This window comes from Dermacentor andersoni, chromosome 10 (genome assembly GCF_023375885.2).
Source record: "Dermacentor andersoni chromosome 10, qqDerAnde1_hic_scaffold, whole genome shotgun sequence".
In the NCBI taxonomy this organism is placed as follows: domain Eukaryota; kingdom Metazoa; phylum Arthropoda; class Arachnida; order Ixodida; family Ixodidae; genus Dermacentor; species Dermacentor andersoni.
In genome coordinates this window covers 15,038,537-15,062,777 of record NC_092823.1, presented here as the reverse complement: position 1 = coordinate 15,062,777, position 24,241 = coordinate 15,038,537, and the positions used below count along the sequence as shown (strand labels likewise).

Sequence of the window (24,241 nt, the reverse complement as noted above, 5' to 3'; positions counted from 1 at the left end):
TCATTGCTGTAAAAGCAAAGAATTCAGCGTTATAACGCACTTGGCATAACGCCGGAACATAAAACAGCTTATGCCGTCGGACGAGCGCTATCCAGTGTTGACGCCGTTCTGCTTCATACGGTCGGCTTGGAAACCTGTAAAACTTTGTTCCTCGTGAGTTGGTGTACGTGCTGTTGCAGCCCACTACTCAACAGCTCGGGTTGCACTTCGGCATTGCTCAGAAAAGGCAACAGCTACGCGCGAAACAGTGCACATACAGGCTTTCCGAACGCAAGCGGGCCGGTCGTATCCTGCCGGTTCTGCGCTCGCCGCCGCGAGGGGCGCCCTAGTAGGCGCGGGAACTACGTTCGCAACCTGCCTATGCGCTCACGCCGCTGTCCACACTGCCAAGTGCCCAGTGTAGCCCTACGAGCGCCCTTTTATCCTGTGGAAACACCTGGAAATAGGCCACATGGTCCAGATGAAGGGAGCATGCATCCCAGGGAGAGCAGTCTTATCTCAAGCAGCTGGGCACCAGAATTGTTCATTGCAGCAAATGCCGGTTCCGCACCGCGCACGCCTGAAGAAAAGAAGTTTGACTATGCGCTCACGCTGCTGTCCACGCTACCAAGTGACCAGCATAGCCGTCCGGGCGCCCTTTTATACTCTGAAAGCAGCAGAAAAGATCCCACATGGTCCAGATGCAGGGCGCATGCATCCCAGGGAGAGCAGGCAGTCTGATCACAACGAGCTGGCCATAAGACTCGTTCCTTGCAGCAACCGCCTGTTCCGCACCATGCACGCCTGAAGAAAAGAAGTTTGACAATGCGGTCACGCCGCCGTCCACGCTGCCAAGGGACGAGCGTAGCCGTCCGAGCGCCCTTTTATATTGTGAAAGCACAAAGAATGAGGCCACACGGTCCAGATGAATGGAGCATGCATCCCAGGTAGAGCAGTCTTATCTCAAGCAGCTGGGCACCAGAATCGTTCATTGCAGCAAATGCCGGTTCCGCACCGCACACGCCTGAAGAAAAGAAGTTTGACAATGCTCTCACGCCACTGTCCACGCTGCCAAGGGACCAGCATAGCCATCCGCGCGCCCTTTCATATTGTAAAAGCGCCAGGAAAGAGGCCACATGGTCCAAATTAAGGGCGAATTCATCCCACAAAGAGCAGCCTTATCTCAAGCAGCTGCGCACCAGAGTCGTTCCTTGCAGCAACCGTCGGTTCCGCGCGGTGCACGCCTGAAGAAAAGAAGGTTGACTATGCGCTCACGCCGCTCTCTACGCTACAATGGAACCCGCATAGCCGTCCGGGCGCCCTTTCATACTGTAAAAACACCAGTAAAGAGGCCACATGGTCCAGATGAAGGGCGCATGCATCCCAGGGAGAGCAGTCTTATCACAAGCAGCTGCACACCAGAGTCGTTCCTTGCAGTAACCGCCGGTTGCGCACCGTGCACGCCTCAAGAAAAGAAGTTTGACTATGCGCTCACGCCGCTGTCCATGCTGCCAAGGGACCAGCGTGGCCGTCCCAGCGCCATTTTATCCTGAGGAAGCACCTGGAAATAGGCCAAATCATCCATATGAAGGGAGCATTCATCCCAGGGAGAGCTGTCTTATCACTAGCAGCTGGGCACCACAGTCGCTTATTGCAGCAACCGCCAGTTCGGCACCGTATACGCCTGAAGAAAAAAGTTTCACTATGCGCTCACGCCGCTGTCCACGCTGCGAAGTGACCAGCGTAGCCATCCCAGCGCCCTTTTATATTGTTAAAGCACAATGAATGAGGCCACACGGTCCAGATGAAGGGAGCATGCATCCCAGGGAGAGCAGTCTTATCTCAAGCAGCTGCGCACCAAAGTCGTTCCTTGCAGGAACCGCCGGTTCCGCACGGTGCAAGCCTGAAGAAGTTTGACGATGCGCTCACGCCGTTGTCCACGCTGCGAAGGAACCAGCATGACTGTTCGAGCGCCCTTTCATACTGTGAAAGCACTAGAAAAGAGGCCACATGGTCCAGATGAAGGGCGCATACATCCCAGGGAGAGCAGTCTTATCACAAGCAGCTGGGCACCAGAGTTGTTCATTGCAGCAACCGCTTGTTCCGCACCGTGTACGCCTGAAGAAAAAAGTTTGCCTAAGCTCTCACACCGCTGTCCACGCTGCCACCGGACGAGCATAGCCGTCCGAGCGCCCTTTTATCCTGAGGAAGCACCAGGAAAGAGGCCGCATGGTCCAGATGAAGGGAGCATGCATCGCAGGGGGAGCAGTCTTATCACAAGCAGCTGGGCACCACAGTCGTTCCTTGCAGCAACCGCCGGTTCCGCAACGTGCACGCCTGAAGAAAAGAAGTTTGACTATGCACTCACGCTGCTGTCCACGCTACCAAGGGACCAGCATAGCCGTCCGGGCGCCCTTTCATACTGTGAAAGCACCAGGAAAGAGGCCAGATGGTCAAAATTAAAGGCGAATGCATCCCAGGGAGAGCAGTCTTATCACAACAGCTGCGCACCAGAGTCGTTCCTTGCAGCAACCGCCGGTTCCGGAGGATGAACGCCTCAAGAAAAGAAATTTGACGATGCGCTCACGCCGTTGTCCACGCTGCTAAGGGACCAGCATAGCCGCTCGAGCGCCCTTTTATCCTGTCGAAGCAGTAGGAAAGAGGCCACATGGTCCAGATGAAGAGAGAATGCATCCCAGGGAGAGCAGTCTTATCACAAGCAGCTGGCCACCAGAATCGTTCATTGTAGCAACTGCCGGTTCCGCACCGTGCACGCCTCAAGAAAAGAAGTTTGACTATGCGCTCACGCCGCTGTCCATGCTGCCAAGGGACCATATACCTTATGTTGGTACTAACGCTTGTCGAAAACGCGACGAGCGATTGCCGAGAGTGATAACACGAGAGTGTGTTGCTTGCGCCGGCAGGACGCGTAACAGATAACACCGAGGAGCTCAATAACTTGACATTTCTGTCTTCTGAGCGACTGAAAACGGGCTTCGCACCCAGGAATCCGTCTTGAGGGCGAATAGGAAGACAGTCTGCGAGCATTTAACATGGTCTGGGTGAGAGCCTGTGTTGTATGTACTACCTCTGTGTACTTAGCGTACTATCTCGTCGACTGAGGCCGAGTCGTTTTGGAAACGCTCAGTCACTGGTGTATTTGTGCTCTTAAAGTGCAGGAATTAATGCCCGGGAACGGAGAGATGCTTGAAAATCGATTGTTTGCAGGTTTTGTGGCATAGTTTGGGAAGAGTGTTTGCTACGAAATGTATGTAAAGCGAATTTATCTGTAATGCCGCTCATTCAGCACTTACGCACGTTTCACCTCTACACGTAGTATTCCCCTTAGGTCGTGAAATGATACATGCTTGTAACCCTATTGAAATTCCCATCAATGCCCATCATGAATTTTATGCTGGGCATGATGTAAAATGTGCTGGGTGTGGTGGAAAACATGGTGGGTATGATGGAATTCATCATGGGTATAGTGGGTGGATGGTGGGTACAGTGGTACATGGTGGGATGTATTGGTGGGATACATACTGGGTGACTTGTCTCAATGGTGGGCGTGTTGGGTTGTCTGATTTGCCAAATGGTAGCACTGCATGTAGTCCCATTTTTTACTTATATAAACATGCATGCACATGTATACTTTTCTATATAACATTTGTTATGGTGTTCCAGCATATTATTTCATGATGCATTCCTAATTATTAACTATTGTACCCTAGCTGCTTACTTTGTGTCTAGTATTTACTGCTTATTTTTTAATTATGTTAATAATTTGTGTTTAAAGAGACCTACATTGAGTTTAATTCAACTTGAACATTGATGGTGATGGTAAACCATGACATGTCTGTGCTACGTACTATACTGTACTGGCTATGGTAAATTGCATATATCCATCAGCATAGTGGGAAGCACTTTCTCAGTGTTGGGAGACCAATAGCAAGCATGGAATCCTCATGGCAGACTGAAACTTAATTCTTACATAACTTATGTCTAATGGGTACAAATGACTATCATACATGTGTGCCATATAAAACATGCGATATTGAAGTTTTCAGACGGGTAGTACATATAGTGACCAACTAAAATTATCAAACAGTTGAAGCACAATGTCCTCTAGGGCAGCCATTTGTAAAAAGCGTGTTGTCAAATCGTCCTGCAGGCTGTAGATCAGCAAAATTACATAAATTAGGTTGGCTGCAATATGCTTTCTTTCAATGCACGGTCTGGGCCTCTACATGTATAGTTTCAAGGTGCCAAAAGAACGAAGTGCTAACAAGGATGTTTAACTTCGAACAAATAATGTCAAGTATTGAAGCTCTTTAGTGCTTTATTTTGTACAGTAATTAATGATACACAATTCAAATATGCTACATTTCACACGAATGAATCTTGCTCGTCGATGCAATGGAGGAGGGCCCAGATATTGCAGTAGCTTTTCCTATGTACATAGCAGGAATGTAACTGTCAATCAACAAGCTATAAAACATACATTATAGAAGACAAAGCATTACACTCCAATCATGAATTAAGGCATTGGTTTCAGAGATTAGGCGTATGCTGTTCCACTAAGCACTACATTACAATGTAGTTGTAGTGGATTGCTCCAATTAAGAAAAAAAAAGTAGAACCCACCAGAAAAAATAAATCTTTATGAAGGTACACATTAAAGCAAATCCAGCACCTTGTTTTGTGCAGTACGCTAAATATGGAACCATGCAGACTTTACGAGAGAACATGTAGTGATAAATTGGCCTTGTAGAGCAAGCTTAGCACATATCCTATATTTTGTTAAATGCATGCCATTTAATAGCAAGATTAGTAGAAATATCGTTAAATTAAAATCTATAGTTTTTGCAAAGCTTAATTGGCAATAACAAGTAGCTGTATATGCAACAGGATATTAATTATTCTTGAAGTGCAACATATTTAGGGAATATAGACTTACTTTTAGAAGGTAATTTTTCCCGGCTATAGGATAATTGTATTTGTTTTCTTGCTTCTTTTTCCATTATTAAATGTGCTAGACATACCATCATATGTATTTCCAACAAAGCCCAAATTAGTCTATGCATTTTGTTAACATTCTTCTACACATCTTGGTTAGGCAGAATCCACTATAGTGCATAGAGGCCTCTGCAACATCCAATTTCATGCATAATCCCAACCTACCCAATGGCCACTAATTTTCTTATACCACAATCTCATAACACAATTCTGTGCAATGCTGTCACCATTGACTGAATTTCCATCTTTTTGAAAATCAAATTCTGTTATTGCAATGGACCACAAATAGTCCGTCCTATGCATTCTATGACATGCCCATTTCCTATATTGCAATAGGTCACCAGTTGTCCTACACATCGAATGATGTGCCCTTTTGTCAAGCTAATTCTGAAGGGCTGCACTATTGCAAAAATGCTTTTTTGAAAGGCGAAGTGTCTGATGAAAGGCAAACCTTGATACTTGATGGTCAAGGCTCTAGCACTGTACACACCTATCGAGACATTCTAATGAGAATTTTGTATTCATTGAATGGGGGCAAGAGTTATAAAGAATTACACTTGGTGCATTTGTTCAAAGGCTACTTTTTAATGTTAACTGCCACCTAAATACTGAGTGATTGCAGAGATGTGCATATGATGTGCCACAGCTTCTGTAGCAGCAATTGTAGTATTCATATTTTAGTACATATTTTATTGCAATTAGGTGAGATGTTTCATAAAGAATAAGTAGCCTTATCAATACAAAGCAGCCATGAGGAGAAAAGTCGGCGTATGTCGGAAGGTGTGGACTGCCTCCTAAGTGGCAATTTCTATTCTGGGAAGTCCAAGCTCAATGTGAAAGCCAGTGTGAAAGCCAATATGAAATTGTGCTTGTGCTCGTCAAATTCCTGTCCTTCGTCATTCAGTTTGCGCGCAACAACTATTTATTATGGAATACTACTAACTCGCCCAAACCAGTACCCTCGTTACTTTCAGACACACTGTTTGAGCATCCGCCTTGGCAGAATTCGGTAGATGCTGTCTTTGGTGGCTACAGAGACAGTGTGGCCGATGGACGCGAGGTCACTGGAAAGTACTCCAAAAGAACTTGTTCTTGGGCAAGTTTGTGCTACACATATTGTTGCTGGTGCAAAGTAGAACATGAAGCAGGGGAACAGAAAAAAGTAGAGCTAGAGAAGCTAGGAACATGTCTTGTAATCACTGGAAAATCTTTGCTGCTGGCTCAGAGACCTCCAACTATATATGTACATATTAACTTTTCTACTAGAAGCATATGTATACCATACAACTGAAAAAAAGTTGGCTTTGAAAGATTCATAGGATGACCAAATTTTCCAACAGCACTATCTTTGCTTTAAAAAAATAGGAACAAGAACCTGAAAGATGAATAAAATGACAAACATTAAGACGCTTGGTATTATATAAAAGAACAAAATGTGTTTCCAGAAAAACGGCCTTATACATAAACTTGCATGACAGATGCATGGCCTACCATGGGACATTAAAGCAACACTACAGAGATATACTGAATCAGCTTAGGATGATAAAGTGTCTTGAAAAGACTAGTTTCATTGATTTTGCAGTGACAGCTAGGGTGATCATCAGAAGAAAAAATGATGATCCGTTTCCTTTTTCAATTTTACAATGAAACACCATGTCCAGACATCAGTGTGACATCACAGATTGCGAAGGATTTGTTTGTATTACAGCCATTGTAATTCAGCAGTCTTGAAATTTCATGAATTCTGTCATCGGCTTTCAGAAAACAATTAATGCATGTATATTTACAGAAATATCCATTAGGCTCGAGCAGACGTCGAATTCTATAACGTTGTGGCAAGCTGGTGCGAAAAACTTAAGACAACATCGCCACTTTACATCTTTCCAGGCACATATAGCATGTTCTGATGCATGAGTGCCTTCTTGGTAAGTTGTGACTAAATGTACATCCTGCGTCTCCCACCAATTCCTTGACAGGTGTGTTAGACAAATCCGGCACTATTTTAGAAGTACATGTGACATTTCTTAGTGATTATGCCTTGTTTATTGTTAGGATACATCAAGCACAAGTATGCTGAACAGCTAAATAGATGCTTGTCTCGTGTTAACAGTTATTCTGCACATTAAAGTACAACATTACATATATGCCTGTTTCAGCGCAGCCCACATAGGTTGATGTGCTCGACATTGCAGTAACATCTGCTACATCTGCTTCCATAGCATTGATGCGTGCTTTCACAGCTAAAATATATTTAAAGAAAGGAAAGCAAGAAAAAAAGGAAAAAATAAACCGTAAAAATAATGTGCGACGAAAAATCGAACCCTAGACAGCAGCTGAGAATTCGAGATACTACTGCTACGATACCGCTGAAGTTTCATGAGCTGCATCTCCAGTTGTAATATTAACTGCTACCTAAAGCTGTTCGGTATTTTGAAGGCACATTTCTGTGCACTTTACGCATATTCTTTCCTGGCCTTTTATTTATGACGTGTTTACCAGCCAGAGCTACTTGTAAATGCCCCTTTCGTTACAATAGCAAGCCCTCCTCTTCGCTAGCACTAATTGGCATCGAAGTTCACTGCAGTACGTACTGCTTGCTCTTATTTGTGCAGGATCCTACCTCGCATATGTGATAAAGGGGTGGTATACGTGTGTGATAAGCAGTGAGGAGCTTTGCGGAACGCAGTTGCATTAAGAGCGTGCGCCTTATGGATCTGCCATTTTGCCGTAGCTTTAGACACTTCAGTTGGGTAATGAGGAATGGTTATTTTACTAACACAGCTTAATTCATTTTTCGCTTTAGTGTCCCCTTAATCCCTTTCGATCTTGTTTGGGAGGTCACAAATGAACATCTTATCTTCTTGCACAAAGTCTATGCACAAACAGCTGTCAACAATTTCTTCAGGGAAGAACGCATTGCGTGTTCCATCACATGAAAGGAAGCACTCCTTTATGTGAGGAGGAATGGCACGAATGTCTGCTATGATCACAGGTCTGCAGATGACAACGCAGCGGCCTGTCTCTTCAAGCACAACTATCTTCTCAATTCGTGCATAGCACCCAGCGTCTGTACGCACAAAGGTTGTATCCGATTTTGATGGTCTTCTGAATCTAGTGCTGTGGAAAACTTGCTTATTTTGTACAAACCGCTCATATTCCACAGCAGAGGACACAGCCACTTCACACCGATAATACACTGCATCTTGCTCTTCAGCACTTAGCACTGTGTTTTTACCTAGCCCAAGAGCGATAGGCCATCAACACGGCAAAAATTTTTTACCGGTGCATATCCAAGGAAACCATTGCACAACCTTTTTTCTTCAGAAAGTAGAAGTGGGCTTTGAAGTACACACTTTAGCTGCTGAAACATGATGATTCGCTCTATAATTTGGTCTGGAAGGCCCTTTGCTGCAGAAATCTGCCGCACGATGTATCCATTTCCCCCTTCAAACACGAAGGCAGAATGTGCCCAAAGGGGCCCAAGGGAGCGGGCGCAGTTTCCAAGGTGGAGGAGTGCATGGACATTATACGTCATGAATGTCACACCATATAATGCCTCGCACCTCGACACGAAGTTCCTCAGAAGAGACTCTGAAAAGTAAAATAGCATTCAATGACCCAATATTTTTATTTTTTTTAATACTTTTGGTTAAACAATGCATAAAGGCTTACACAAGTACTGTCACACTGCCCAATGTAAAAACAGGCATACAGGGCTTGTGCACAGAACACAGTGATAATTAGGAGGAATACAGCGCCTTTACAAATTTTGAAACGTAGTCTCAGACGCCTCACCACATCCAACCATGGCTTTTATTTTCATATAAAGTTGGGTTATAATCTGAAGTAGGAGCATTTTATGGCAATCAACAAGAACTTTGAACCTTTAACAAGAACTTGCTCTGCAATACTGGGCTAGCTGGTGTATAGTCTCTAAAGAAAAATGAATAAGTGATACAACAAATATGGGCACAATAGACAAAATGAGTGCTCTAGTCAGAGTTGGCTGTGGAGCGCATACAAGCACATTAAAAAGTAGGTGCAGAGTGCTCGTAATAAACTTTTATGATACACAGACACTACGACTACTGTGCACTGCTTCAGGAGCAATTTCCCGCTATTCCATAAGCTATTGAGGACAGTGGTTTCATGGTGTTTTGGTGCCTACGATATCCCTCCCCCTAACATCACAGAAAACTTCATTGCAGTAGGAACAAATGCTACTGTCAGGAGCAAAGCAGGGGTGATTGCAACTGGCTTGAGCTGGTTAGACTAGCTAAATATATGGAAGTTTAGAAAAGCTTTGCTTTAAACATTGCCTTCACAATCAAGATGTACAAAGGATTGCTTTTTTCTGCCACAGTTAGCGAAAATAATTCTTGGTAACACCTTGCTAGTTTATTTTTCCAGAAACAGCACCCTAAAGGTAGATCCTTTTACAATATATCTAGTGACTTGATCAGGTTCTTACGGATGGCTACCATATTCAATGTATTTTGTTGGGTGACGTTGATGCTTTCTTTAATTTCAATTCATTTATTTTATTGAAGTTAATTTTTTTTACTTTAATTTAAATTTAATTTTAATGCTTACTTTGTACCACAGTCAAGGATTGCATGGCCAAGAATGAAGCAGTTCTGTTACAGCATTCAGCTGGTATGTCTGTCAATGATATGAGCTCTTTAGAACCTTGAGTTGACTTTTATCACCTTAACAAAAATGTTTTTACAATGGCATTGGTTGCACCAGTTCTTGCATGGCTTCTATCTTGCGTCATACTTTCTTATTATGGTAAAAGCAGCGCAAGCATAACGGCAACACAACACAGAGAAATACACAGCACAGGCGCTGAACTACAGACTGTCCTGTGCATTTCTCTGCCTTGTGTATCCGTTAATGTTGTGCTGCTTTTACCATGAAGATAAACCAACTCGCCCAGTTTTACACTATTTTACAGTTCATTTCTTATCATGCGCAGGCAGTGCAAGTTCTCAACCTTTGTGCTGACACAGACAAGGTCTTACAAAGTTCTTACGTATGTATTAACAGAACTTACTCTGACATACGAACAGAAAAAGTAATTCCAATCATTTTTAAACACACAACTAACTTTCACATGAAGGTGAGTGCGGAAGTTGCCGAGAATATCCTAAATATCCTGGCCACTGAGTTTGTGCACGGGAGAACATTCTGTTTATCAGGAATAATGGGGGTACACATTTACAAAACACGCTTCCGGTCTGCCAGCTTACAGTCACACTCCTGAGAAATCAAGATGCTAACGAACAGTGGAACTATGACAATTCAGGGAACTTGTAAAGGTGCACCTTACAACAAAGAAGGCCACTGGCTGCATTAGAGACCTTTCGATTTCTTTGCCACCTTGCAGAAAAAGAATTCTCCGGCATTATGCATGTCATATAATTAAATTTTAATGTGTATTTCTTATGTGTAAGAAGATTTCTCACATCAGACGCGTGTATATGTTCACTATGCTAACTTTGAATAAAGCAGTGATTATGATGCACATGGTTTTGGTCATTAAAGAGCTAAAAAAGTTAGCAGGTTAGCTCATAGCAGTACAATAAGTAGGTTGATAGTCTATGTACAGCATGGAGTACCTGCAGGCAGTACCATAAGCTCACATAGGCCGTAGAAGAATCGACACTTGGGCAAGTTGGTACTGTTTGAACTTCTTGAATGGGCAGCACAAGATAACAAACACAGAAGGCAGGAAACACACAAGACAGCGCTGAACCCGCAACGAATTTTATTAGAGCGCATACACATGCTTGAGTACAACCTATATCCACATGCTCTCCCATCGATGGCGCCATTATCAGTGCATAGGCAAACAGAAAGACCCTCTAATCTAATGCTATACTATGAAGCAGTTTAAAAATGCAAATTCACTGTCATGCACATTTAATGAAGGCATGATAACACAACGCAATCTTTTTTTCCTGATATGGTAGGCCTCAATTTTCTCCCTCTTAGTCTTATTGCTATGTGTGGAAACAAGTGTGGTGGTTCACAGATTGGAGCACACCCATACTCAGAGCAATGCTGCGCGACATGTAAGTAGGCATCACCCGCTAGCGAGCACCTATGTTCCGACATTCTAATGTTCAGGCATCAATTTGTTCGGAAAACAGAAGCTGGTAATGAACATTGTGCATTCCATTCACAGTGTCCAGGCGGGGACGTGTGCTAACAGTGCAGCCTTTCCTAGCAACAGTGGAGGCAGTCTGTGCCAACTACCTATCTTACTGCAAATTTTTCTCATCTTGTTAGCAGCAGAAAAAAGAACCTTTGCATCAAACCTTCCTGCTACATTCATGAGGCTGTACGATAGTTTTTCTATATGTGGAATTCCAATTACTGTTTCTACTTTTTTGGAAGGCTCTGAATTAATCATTTTTGTGGACGCTCCTAATTTTACACCTTAACAAGCTTCTGCACGGTCACGCGGGTGGAGTGCTACTGAAAACTGCTGCTATCAAACGTTCAGGTAGTTTTAAAGAACTCTCAGAGCTCTGGTGGAAAGATTGCAAAAGTGCGGAAAGTAGGACCGAAAATGCAATGCAATTTTTTACCATCTTTGAATGTGCGGAGTTAAAATATAAAATCGGTTTTTCTGACTTTGGGCAATACATCCAGCACACATGCTTATCAGTTAGTTTAAGCCTCGTATATAAAAATTGTAGCTAGTTCTTAGCTGGCAATTCATGTGTCAATTCTAACCCTGAGCCACATTTCTGGAACACTTGGAGCTACGTTATCAACCGTTTGTTGGAAATTAGAATTCTTCACAAAGACCAGAAAATCATCAACATATCTTAGCACTTTGATCGTTTGGTCATTTAGATTAACTTTTATACTTGTATCAATCCTGCCTAGAAAAATGTTAGCACCAGAGCACCTTTGCAGCCAATGCAAATGCCAGATTTTTGTTGGTATAAACTTTCTTTCCATTCAAGAAAAGTTGAAGCTAAGTAAAAAGACAGAATCTCGAGTTACCACTGCCGCTAGAAAACTTGAGCTCATTGTTGTCCTCGGTGATACACAGCTCAACACTTAATCATCATGTGGTATGTTATAGTATAGGTCTTGAACATTGATGCTAAGAATGTGCAATCACCAGGATTAGATTGAATGATGAAGCTAACGAGATCATAGCTAATGAGACCACAAAAGGGTCTCTGATCACTAATGATTGCAGATGCCTTTGTAAATAGGCCTACACAATCGGCTGCCACATATCCCTTCCTGTGACTATATTTGAAATGGAATGTCAAGTTTGGGAGTCTTTGCAGCGAAGAAAATATCCAAGTTAAGCCTTTTCCCTTTTTATACTAATGAAGCTAGCTAGCTGCCCAAGGTTGTGACTGGAGCAGCGACAGTGCGCATTCTTTAACTTTAGCAGGCTCCAGGTCTACTGCTGTGAAATTATTTTCTGAGTATAGATCTATGACTTGAATCTATGAAAACACCATGACTCTTTCCGAACATAGCAATCAAACTATGACGAAGACTATTGAGGCCTACCACATCGGGAAAAAAGGATCACATTGTGTAAGCATGCGTTCATTAAATTTGCATGACAGTGAATTTGCATTTTTAATCCGCTTCATGGTCTAGCGTTAGATTACAGGCTTTTTCTGTTTGCCTGTGCACTGATAATGATGCCATCGATGGGAGAGCACATGGGTATAGGTTGTACTTAAGCATGTGTAGACTTTCTAATAAAGTTGCGAGTTCAGCTCTGTCCTGTTCTTCCTGCCTTCTGTCTTTGTCGTCTTTCACTGCGCCTACAAGATGTTCTCACATATTGGCTTTTGAGTTCCAACTTGGCTTGTATGCATGCACTGGCACTTGCTTTTGGGCCTTAGCAGCTTTGTCAATTTCGAAACTGGTAAGTTCCTCTTGATGCAGCATATATATAGCCTCGCAAAGCTTGGAGAGGTGCCTCCAGTATTCTTGAGGAAGAATCTCATCAAGGCAAGGCAAAGCATAGAAAAGGAGCCAGTGCCTCCATTCAGATGCCTTCCAATGGCTTCTCTCTTGAATGGACCGTGGCAGTCGTGTGATGCAGTGAGGTGGCTTGATGGACAGCAGCCGCAGATCTATTCGGGAAAGTGCTGATGGTGCACCTATAAAAGGCAATGCCATGAAAGTTAATTTCATCAGTGTCACAACAAATGTGGGTCAACAAGTGCTCAAAACAGATCAAAATAAACAGCATTACGTGCCCAAAAAATGTCATAAGGAGGTCTAATATTTGATTCTGAGGACATATTAAAACATTAAAACTAGCTAGGGCTCAGTTAAGAGATATTTTGTATGTTATATATATATATATATATATATATATATATATATATATATATATATATATATATATATATATATATATGTGTGTATATTTGTTTCTGGGGTTGAAAGTGAATTGGTGGAAAACATAGATGAAAAACTATAAAAGAAAAGTAATTGATTGCAGCAGTGCTAGTGTGGATGGTAAATGAAGCTAAGCAGTGGTGTAGCCAGACTTTTTTTTTATGCGGGGGGGACAGGGAGGGAGGGCCCCAACTTGATCAAGGATCAGGCCCCGTATTAACCAGGGGCGTTGGCAGTGCGCCACCCTCTGGCTACACCCCTCAAGCTAAGCGATTGCAATGATGACCTTTTAAGTTGCTTTATTCATTTCAGTTTTCCGAAAGAGTTGCAAGTACAAACAAATACGGCAGCCCAGGTTCATTGGATATTTCACAAGGTAGCGTCGCACACATGTTATGACACTAACAATTGCCACTTTTGTGTGAATCCGGACAAGTGCAAAAGTCCTTGGAAAGTGACTTAATTAGGAATAAATTACTGTGAAATGAAAGCTCATCTACACCACAGCTTGAGTGGGCAGTGCTGCTAATGGTATGGCTCATAAACACGGCACGCATATTCATACCTGTCAACCTATGGACCTCAAAATTCGAGAGATTCACCTAGGGGAAATGTGTGTGTGGGGGGGGGGGGGGGGGGGGGGGGGGGGAGTAACGACGACAACAAGAGTAGTGAAGTCAAATTTTTTTCCAGGGCTACAGTAACGTCACAGACTCGCCTGAATGACTGGCAGTACAGTTATTAGAAGTTTCAGCACTCATACTGTGACTGAAAACAGTGCATATGTGCATGCACATTAAGGAGCACTGGCCATGTTCTGCAACAGTGGAGCCTTTCCCCTCTTGATATGCTTCCCTGCAATATTTTGCTTCTGTGCCTTCACATAACACTCATATACAGCGGCAACACTGACTTTAGAAAACGCGGCTATAATGCAACACGTATTCCACCATTGCCACATGCGCAATCCTCAATGCATTTCTTGATATGAAGTGAATCCAGTTAGACCACCTTAAAATTCTGAACAAGCGGCCCCACCCGTGCAAGCCCCCCCCCCCCCCCACCCCCCCCCCCCTAACTTTACTGTCAATTTCATATCTCCGCACCGTTCCGGGAAAGCGCCCCCTCCCCCGCCCGCGCCCTTATCATGCGCTGCGCCTTAGAAACACTGGTCCGCCCTATCAAGTCCACAAAGCTAATCCAATCCTTCCTTTCAAGCCATTTGCATGCTCATTCGCATGCACCATTTGTCGCCTTGTTTTGGCGTTGTGAAGTTCACGATGCCGATGCATTTGTACACAGGGGCGAAGAAAGTTGAGGTCGTACAATGGCATAGAGAAAACGGAAGAAACGTGCACCAAACATTCCGACATTTCGAGCTCGACCGCAAATGGATACGGGAATGGGACAGTAATTTCGACAAATTGCTTCAGCAAAACTATGGGAGAGCAAAACTTCGAAGAAAGCTGAGTAATGGCGCCCCAGTTTTCAGTGAATGCGTGGACGATGTGCTCTTTGAGTTCTTGCGACCAGGAAAGAACGGCAGGATGTGCCGTTAGTAACGGCTTCTCTCTGAAGAGGCTGTCAGAATAGCCAACAACATGCAGTTAGGAAACTTTGTAGCTTCCAGCCATTACATAAGTTGATGGAAGCAGCAGTTCGGCATGTCAATGCGCCGTTCTACGAACGAGAGCCAGAAGACACCCGAAGAGTTTTCGGAGGCAGCAAGTGCCTTTCAGTCTGCCCCAAACTCCCTGCAACGGCGCAACGACTACACGTTGTACAACATCGCCAATATGCACCAGATGATGGTCCGAATAGACAACCCAGCCAACAGGACAAACAACATGGTCGGCGAAAGCACCATATAGATCGCAAACACGATGTGCCCGAAGAGGCTTCACGGTTCGCCTAGCCGAACGTGCCACCGGCCACAAGCTCCCAGGATTCGTTATTTTCAAGGAACTGGGAAAATTCCAGCCAGGGTCTTCGCGAGCCTTCGCATACCAGGTGAGAATGTTTTTTTTTTTTTTTCAATGGGGTGAGGAATCACACGTTGTCACTAAGTTCGTTCTATCAAAACGCTGACTTTTTTTCTTTCACTCGTAGCAAATGTTCATCTCAACGCCACAAAAACGGGCTGGGTGACGTCGGAAGAGATGCAGGAGTGGCTGTCAAGGATCTGGGGCCCAAACATCGACCACATGTGGCGTTTACTGGTACTGGACCAGGCGCCCATCCATAAAGCGTAAGCTGCCAAAAATGCTTTCGAGGAGCCCGATACCGATGTGCTCTATGTGCCTGCTCGGTGCACAAGCATCCTGCAGCCGGCTGACGTCTACTGGAACAAGCCTTTCAAGTCCACCCTACGTTTGTGGGAAGAATATATGCACGAAGAAGACAGGTCGACCAAAGGAAACCTGAAGAAGCCGTCGTGCCCGCATGCTCTCGAGTTTATTGCCGAAGTGTGGGCTGCTGTACCCAAGGAGACTGTGGCATGCTCCTTCAAGGGATGCAGCGTTACTAACGCACTCAATGGCTCGGAGGACGGCGACCTGCATGGCGGACTGCCAGATGTTGGAGCCGTGGCACCAGAAGACCAGGGTGGACTTGAAGCGGAATGCTGTGAACTTTTTTTTGCGACTGACTCGGAGGAGTCTTTCGATGGTTTTGAAAGTGATTGACATAGCAATCATGAATCTTTCGCTCAATTGAAGTTCATGTTCCTAGAAGTAAACAAAATGTTAAATGCATGTGCACTGTGCTTTTTTTTTCTTGCGGGAAAATGTTGCCGCCATACTGAATTTCGGCACCGTTCCGGGATAGCGCGCCCCCCTACTTTGCCAGTGATTTCGACTTGCTGAGGGGGGGGGGGTGGCGCTTGCTCGGAATATTAGGGTAGTTAAGCCTACACTGCCTACACACAAACGGCTTGTATTTAAATATAATGTTGGCTAGCTACCTAGCATATCATTGTAATTGCGTTGTGGCTGCGCTGCATGATGCATTTTTTCTTTTGCAGTGAGGTTGGGAACAATTTTTGGGGAGATTTATAGGTGTGCCCGTATAATCAGGGGGATTGCTCGGAATTCAGGAGTCTCCTCGGCAAATAGGGAGAGTTGTCAGGTGTGCATATCAACAGATGCATGCAAAGGCAATGAAGACAGCAATGCACTTTTTTGAATGTCAAAGAAATGCTTGTAGCCAACACTAGGGCACTATTATGCACCACGTCTGTTTAATTGTCACAGTGTTCAGCGCATTCATGGTTCAACTAACGCTTTCAATAAATCATTTCTGCCGACTGCCATATCGGATTGGAATGTACTTCCTGACGCTATCGTCAGTGAAACAAGTTCTGTAGAATTTAAACTGTTATTAATACACCAGTTTTGTCCACAGCCCCAGTAGTAAGCCCTTTTATCGGCTTTTTCATTTTCACGTGTTTACTGTGTTTACCAGTTCTTGCAGTCTGTATTAATGTGTTTTATCTTTGTGACCCATGGTTATCATCCCTTAAGGGTAAATAAATGATGATGATGAAAATTATCCAGTGAAAACACACCTAAGTATTTATGCCAATTGTGAACTAGATGCAGAAGTATCAAATTGATGATGCTAAGTCCCATGATGCATTTTCAGACAATTCCAATTGATTTTGTCTGCTGTGTGAATCCACCGTATTCTACAAGTCAAGCATCTTGTATTTTCACCTTGTAAGCCATATAATAGAAAATAAATGGGAATGGAAGGGGTTACTTTACCAGAATAGAAACGCTGATCAGAGTTCGAACTTGATAGAATTGTTTCCGTCAGCTGCTTTGCAACACCTTGTAGTACGCAGTGCATATATTCAACGCTGTATCCGTTCACAAGGTCCAGACCTGAACAAACAGAATTTTGCGTCAGCATACATAAATACGAAATTTTACTATCATGCTTACTATGAACTTTAACGCATGGTCACGTGGCAAGGCACTCTCCCAGGTTGGATAGTGATGCCAATGGGCACCATGCTCTCAGCTTAAACTGAGAGGGCTCCGCTAGTTTTTTTTTCGAACATAACACCTTAGTGCCTGCTCTGGCCGTCTCTCCCAGGCTTGAAGGAAGCTGTCTCATGAAAATCAGAACAGACTGGCAGCCACCTTTTGTGCGAGCTGTGTATCATTCATGTTTCTTGAAATAAAGACTGCGGTCACCCCAAAACTGAATGTTTGGTTTATTGCCCCTCGGCGAGTCGTCACACAGGAGTCTCCATTACCATTCTATGCCTACATTTGCCCTTTCTTTCTTTCTGCATCAGCTCGCAATGTGAACGTCAAAGCTAACTCACTGTTTCTTATCTGTAATATTTTACCATACAAAAGAAGGCCGTCACCTTTTCAGATTGTGTTTGTGAGACCAAGATTATGTGCACTACAATGAAGCCTTTTTGTGTACCAAAATGCATCAAATATTTTCCAGGAGCTCTGCTCACAATGTTTTTGTACAGTCAAGGAACCAGTCAAAATCTGAGGACATATCATTGGACGGTCATTTCCGGAGATATTCCAGAGTATACACTATTTGGCTGGTTGGAGTAAAACTGCTCGAGTCATCAAACTTGCCATGTACTACGTCTGATACTACGTCTGATTCTATCACATAAAGGGATAGAATCGCTGAAAGTTATCGTCCAAGAATACATCTTCAGGATGGCACTTGCACTTGCTACAATCATTGGCAATCTATCGCTTTAAGAAATTTGAATGCTCGTTAAGATAGCCTTTTATACATGCCCATCTGATCAAGTAGACAACTTTGCTGTGACATACAAGATACAAGATGCATATTTTGGTTACACATTTCCTTTTCATTTGTTTCCTCACGAAAAGGGGCCACTCAAAGACCTCATGCTGCCTCCTTTTCTTGGCATGTTGTACAACGTTTGCATGATAAAATTGTGCAGTGGAGACGATTTCTTTGTGTGATGTAGGATGTTCGTGTAATGAAATTGTGGTAGCGCTGATGAGTAGGCAGGGGCCCGACACAACTGTTAGTATGCTATCTGTGTCAATAATTGAGAAGGAATTGTTTTTGCTCAGCTGGTGGCAGCCTTTCTTGTTCGAAAAAAGAAAAAGATTTTTGGGCCATGTTCGTGGTTCTTTCCAAGTTTAGATACCTCGTCCTTCTTTCATGTCACATTAAGCTTGTGTTTCATCAGCTTGTACCATCCAAATTTTAGTGATTGGGGTTGTGTTTGGGCATGCATTGCTGTAAACCAGGGGTGGAGGGCTTCCTTTTAACTTCAATTGTAAAGTATAGCACTCGTGGTGTCTGTGGCTTAATTTTGCCCGGTGCATGTCGCACTAGTTTAAACGTCGACTTCCGAGTCTGCTTTCCTCAGAACTGGTGTCATGTGAAGGCCCTTGCGAACACCTTTTAACAAATACATATTCTGTGCACACAGGTCTTCTGCCATGCAGCTGAGAAAACCCAATACATGGCCCCTAATATTGCTACATAGAAAGTGAATTGGCGAAATCAAGTTATACATAAATATTGACTCAGGCATCACACAAGATGTGATGTCTGCTACCAACATGAATTGTTTGCAGACAAAATTTATCAATTTGTCTCAAATCATACATTTCTTCATTGAAGACAATCATCACTAAAGCACGTGGTTTATGCTATGGACACATGTACAGCAGTGAGTTATTTACACTGCATACAGGCATAGAAGCAGCAAAGCTGTGAAGCCAGGAATCTATATTAGTATCCATATGCACTTTTAAGGTTCTTGAACCGACAGTATTAGGTCATAAAGGCAATTTGGGTGCTGCTACACGGGCAGATTTGATAGACAACGAGCCAACACAGTTTATTGGAACATCCTCAAAATCTCTAAGGCCTTGCAATGGCAGTCGTGCCATCATAGTAGCATTTTAGAATCAACATCAAAAAGAAATACCTGCTATGAAAACATTATCTAGAAGCTGAGGGAAAATTGCAAGCGCCTAATTAAAAATAATTTATGTATGTGCTGATAGTGCTGCAAATGGTAAACTTTTCTTTTTCTTGCTTTCTGTGCAACTTTAGTGTGGCAACCAACGCGGCACTCGTTTGTGACATGACAATGAAACTCTCAATAGCCGTAGAGAAGTGCTGTGTTGCAGTAACACAACTCCTTGAAGTTTGATAGAGTTCGACACTTTCAATTACCTCCGACACAACGGTCTTTGTGTCCATGTGACTCGGATAATATAACTACTGCCATTGGGAAAAGCATTATGGCACAAATGCTTCTTACTTACCTTTCAGGTTCATCAAGGCCGACGGTCCCTTTAAGCCATTGATGGTGTCTTTAATCCTGCTTGCCAGATGCATCTCACTCTTGCCACGGTTTGAAGTTCTCTGTTCAATCGGTGACACCAATGTGTAGCGCATGCTCCCTATGCATATAAAAGAGTGCGACAATAACATTAGTGAAAATAACAAGGTAAAATTTTGTTACTTAAATTTTGTTGTTTACGTTATACCATACATTGCGCATATCTATATGAAATATTAATATTTTACAATCTGTATATATGTGTATATAACATACACCATGCATTATATACAGCAAGAAAAACCTAGCTTTGAATTTTAAGAAAATATGCATCATACGGGAATTTTTAGAGACTAATAAAAATATATTTTCCTTACCTTCCCGGTGCTCTCCTGGACACAGGCACCATGTGCAACCAAAATATCCATCGAAAGTGACCATGTTCTGCACTGATGCCCTTGCAGGTGCATCAACGGAGACGCACAATACATAAGGCTTTGACACATGAATGTCGCCTTTGTGAGCCCACTTCACTACCGCTGTGCTGTTCACTTCATTCACAAACTGCTGAAGGAACAGTTGCATTTCTGGATGTTTTCTACCGAACCACAGCCCAGCGAGAGCCGGGTGCCCAAATCGCAAGTGTGGTGGCAGTTCATTAACAATAAATTGCAGGGGCCACACTGATTTCTTCGAAGATTTCCATACAGGGCTGCCATCAGTATTTATTGTCAGTGTCAAATCATCAGGGCAAAGGTTCTGTTCTTCCCTCAGTCTGCTGTAGCAGTGGCCTTTCGTAATATCAGTGATTGTTGATGACGGCTGTTTAAGTGCTTCAAGGCTTTCATGCAGTTCCGCTTTGGTCCGTTCGATCATATGGCTGAGTTGCGTTGCCAGGTTAAGAATGAAGAAAAAGCTACCTTCCTTTTTCAATGACTGGGTAGCTCTCACACTGTGACAGCTGCTGCACTCAGAGGAATTGCCATTCGTTGTCATGACGCGTTTGCATGCCTCACAATAAAAGTGATGCTGCACAACATCATGCATGTCCGTTGCCCAGAGCTTCCGAAAATCGAATTTGCTCTGAGGCAATGCATTTGTGCCCACGATAAAGTTTATCAGCTTCGCTAGGTCGCCAAGTGCTGTCCACGTCAACCCATGAGAAACCGCAAACGACTACCGCTGCTATTGCGGCCGCCTTCGTTACATTTGAGTTAGGCAATCTCTCGCCGCCGTGCTGCGCAAACCAAGACGGCAACGTGCTATCATCAGAGAAACTGCTGGCATCGTATTCGTCACTACCGTCAAAGCTGTCCGCACTTTCGCAAGTGTCACTTGCACTTCTTGCGCTGTTCATATCGTCGGATTCTTCATCGCTGTCGGGTTCACCATTATCACGTCTGAAGCTGTCGCTACCGTTGTGGTCCGAATAAATTTCACTGTCGTCCCCGTCATTCGACCCACCTTGCGATGTGTTGACGAAGCCTGTGTCGCGCTTTGGGACTGAGCACCGGGGCCGACGCTCGTAGATTGTGCTCGTAGGGCTGCCGATGCGGCGGCCGTAGCCACAGCGTGCGCCTTTTCATGCCTCTGCAAAGTAGAGTCCGGCACATCGAAGTAGCTATCCCCGTCTAAGTATACCTTGCGCCGCTTTTTAGCGGAAGTCTCGGTCATCGCTTTCTTTTAGGACACGCTAAGCTGAGAAAGCACACTAAACGAGCAAGCAGTGATCGCCAGCACACAACAAAAAACGCGGAAAGCAGCCGGGTCATGTAGGGTCGCGTTACTCATGGAGAAGAAAAAAGTTAGGAGGGAGCTTTACGTCATGCAGCCAGCCTTGGCAAGCAAACCCTCCGTGAAGCCCATACATTTACTCAGTAGTGGCCCAGCACGTGACCTCGTTAGTCGAGATCACGGAGCAAGAATCGAGTTTTGCGGAGACGCTTGGTGGCCAGTAGCTATGCCAATAGTTTTTATTTGGTGCACGCTTATTCAGCTGCCCTACTGTGGATCTGCTTAAAGAGCGAGAACACTAAAACCAACTGCTCAGTTTGACGTGCTATCACGTGCTGGGCCGACAAATTTGGCTTCAATTGCGTTGCGCGATGCTCTTTTTTACTATATGTCTCAATAAGGTTACCAAAGTGGTTACTAAGACCACTAGACCAACTAGACGACCAAGAACGGCGACTGTAGATAGATATTACGAGTGTCCTCTGTGAAACAGAGGGGCGGCGAGTGCCACGAAGAATTGTATTTTTACCTTCTACTTAGCCGCGATTCGTGTTTTGTCGAACCTGACAAGAATTAATTTCCCCACAATATATATTTGGCGCCACCAAATCGCTATACGCATATTAATGAGCCTTTCCTTTGTGGTAAATCTTAAGCAAAATGACCTCAGTGCCTATTCCGAACGGTCTATTGTTTTCAGACAGGAGCCTATTAAGTTTCACGAAGTAACGGCATGTGTCACGTTTCGACGATAAGCCAGGAAATGCACATTCTACAGGCGGCAAGGCCTATATATATGCCACGGCTGCATGATACTCATGCAATGAACCCAATTTTTGCGAAATTGTAATTTATCAGCGATAAAATGTTCTGTGACGTTTGCATTACTACAAATGTGATGTCTCCGTCATGTGCAGATATATAGGCATTGAGCTTGGGTCATGGTCGTTCAATTTTTGTCATCTCAGCAAAATTTGTAACGTGGCGTATGTAAGACGACGATAACCTACGTCGGACGCTGACAATCTAAAATTGTCATTAACACGCCAGTCCGCAGCAACATTATTTTCTGTCTGCGGCGTTTGCCTTGTCACCGAGGGGGCTTTATGCCCATGTACGATAGAAGCCTCGCACTACTTGTGAAACTAAGTTGGTTGGTTATACCAGGTTATACAGGGTGCCCCAACTATCATGCACCAAGATATAAAGATATGCAAATGTAACGTGGCTGTACAGAGCCAAGATAATGTTGTTTGCCGTCGCTAGGAGATACTGAGATTATTTTCTGCATTCCACCTAATTACATAATTAGATCTGAATTAATTAATCAACTTCTAAAACATTATAATCCAATTAAAAGTGTCAATGCGAAAATTGTAGAGACATGGAAAACTCCCGATACAGCATTCTGTTGCTCAGTACGTGCTACATGAAAGTTTTTTTCCGAGGGTGACAGAAGCCTGCGAATACACGCAAAGTGCCTCGAGCGGTCAGTCGCGCGGCAATCTAGGGTCTATTCGCAGGCTTCGCTCACGCTCGGAAAAAACTTTCATGTAGCACGAAGTTAGCTACAGAAAGCTGTATCGGGATTTTTCAGCGTTCCTCTACAATTTTGTCATTGACACGTTTAATTCGAATCATAATATATGAGACGTTGATTAATTCAGACTAAGTATGGAATCAGGCGGAATGCAGAAAATCTGAGTATCTCCAAGCGACGGCACATAACATTACCTTGGTTCTGTCCAGCTATGTGGCGTTTGCATATTTGTCAAGTTTGGTGCGTGATAGTTTGGACACCCTGTGTATGTATATATATATATATATATATATATATATATATATATATATATATATATATATATATATATATATATATATATATATATATACCGTACAGGTGTTTGGCTTCAACGATATGACACGTACCGTTCAATAAGAGTGCATGTGTTATAAGGGGGCTGAGGAGATGTAGATGAGACGTCAAGCTTGTTGGTTGATATGAATTTATTGTATTCTTGAACAAAAGGAAATGGCAGGCATATGATAACCAGAAAGAAGTTCGGTTTGCCACCCTGTAGTCGGTAGTCAGGAAAATGATTTACAAGGTGCAGGAAGGGAAGAAGATATTGAACAGCGAAACGCAATCGTCGTACATTCGGAGGCGGCATAGCTTTACAGAAAGCGCAGGGGAAGAAAAATAGCGCGGTTTTATGCATATGCGGCGTTATAACTAGCTAACTGGACAGCCAAAATCATACACAAGAGCGAAAATATATGCGCATGATGACAATGAGGTGCACGGGCAATGAGCAAGCGAGAAGTGAACTACGTATTTAATAGTGTTATTCTTTCGAAGCACTTGTCGAATGCTCAATGTCCTTACCGACATGCACATGTGTGCCTGTGTCAAAACGCACGCAGAGAGTGTCCTAGCATTAGTATTGTATGAAACTCTATGGTTTTACGTAACGAAGAAAAAGCGTTTAAACATATCCTCCGAAATATGGCGATGCGGGCTGTGGCAAATTTGAGAGGTTATTACATAAATGATTAACCCATAAATGCAATACGTAAACCACTCTAATCAATAAGCAAGTATGTGATGAGTCCTCAGTGCATTGTACAACAAGGAAGACCTTGCAGGTGCCATAGTAAATGTTGTCACTATTTCTTTTGATGTTTTGTAAGCGAGGGGTAAGGGCAAGGGTACAGAAACGTACAGGGTCCAGAATATATCTCGCTTCGCGTTCTAAAAAAGGTTTTACGCTCACCGCTGCACTGTTCTTGCTCAAATATTGC

The 24,241-nt window shown here is 43.6% G+C and overlaps 1 protein-coding gene across 1 annotated transcript; it reads right to left on the bottom strand.

The window, feature by feature from the left end:
- Positions 1–358: 358 nt before the first annotated feature.
- LOC140213420 (uncharacterized) lies at positions 359–20,290 on the bottom strand. Its single transcript, XM_072284637.1, has 7 exons — positions 20,083–20,290; positions 19,689–19,826; positions 17,157–17,276; positions 12,883–13,148; positions 8,276–8,584; positions 1,475–1,540; positions 359–436 (listed from the first exon to the last, which is right to left on the bottom strand). Exons 1-7 carry the CDS (start codon positions 20,288–20,290, stop codon positions 359–361), a joined length of 1,185 nt encoding a protein of 394 aa, XP_072140738.1.
- Positions 20,291–24,241: the final 3,951 nt, after the last annotated feature.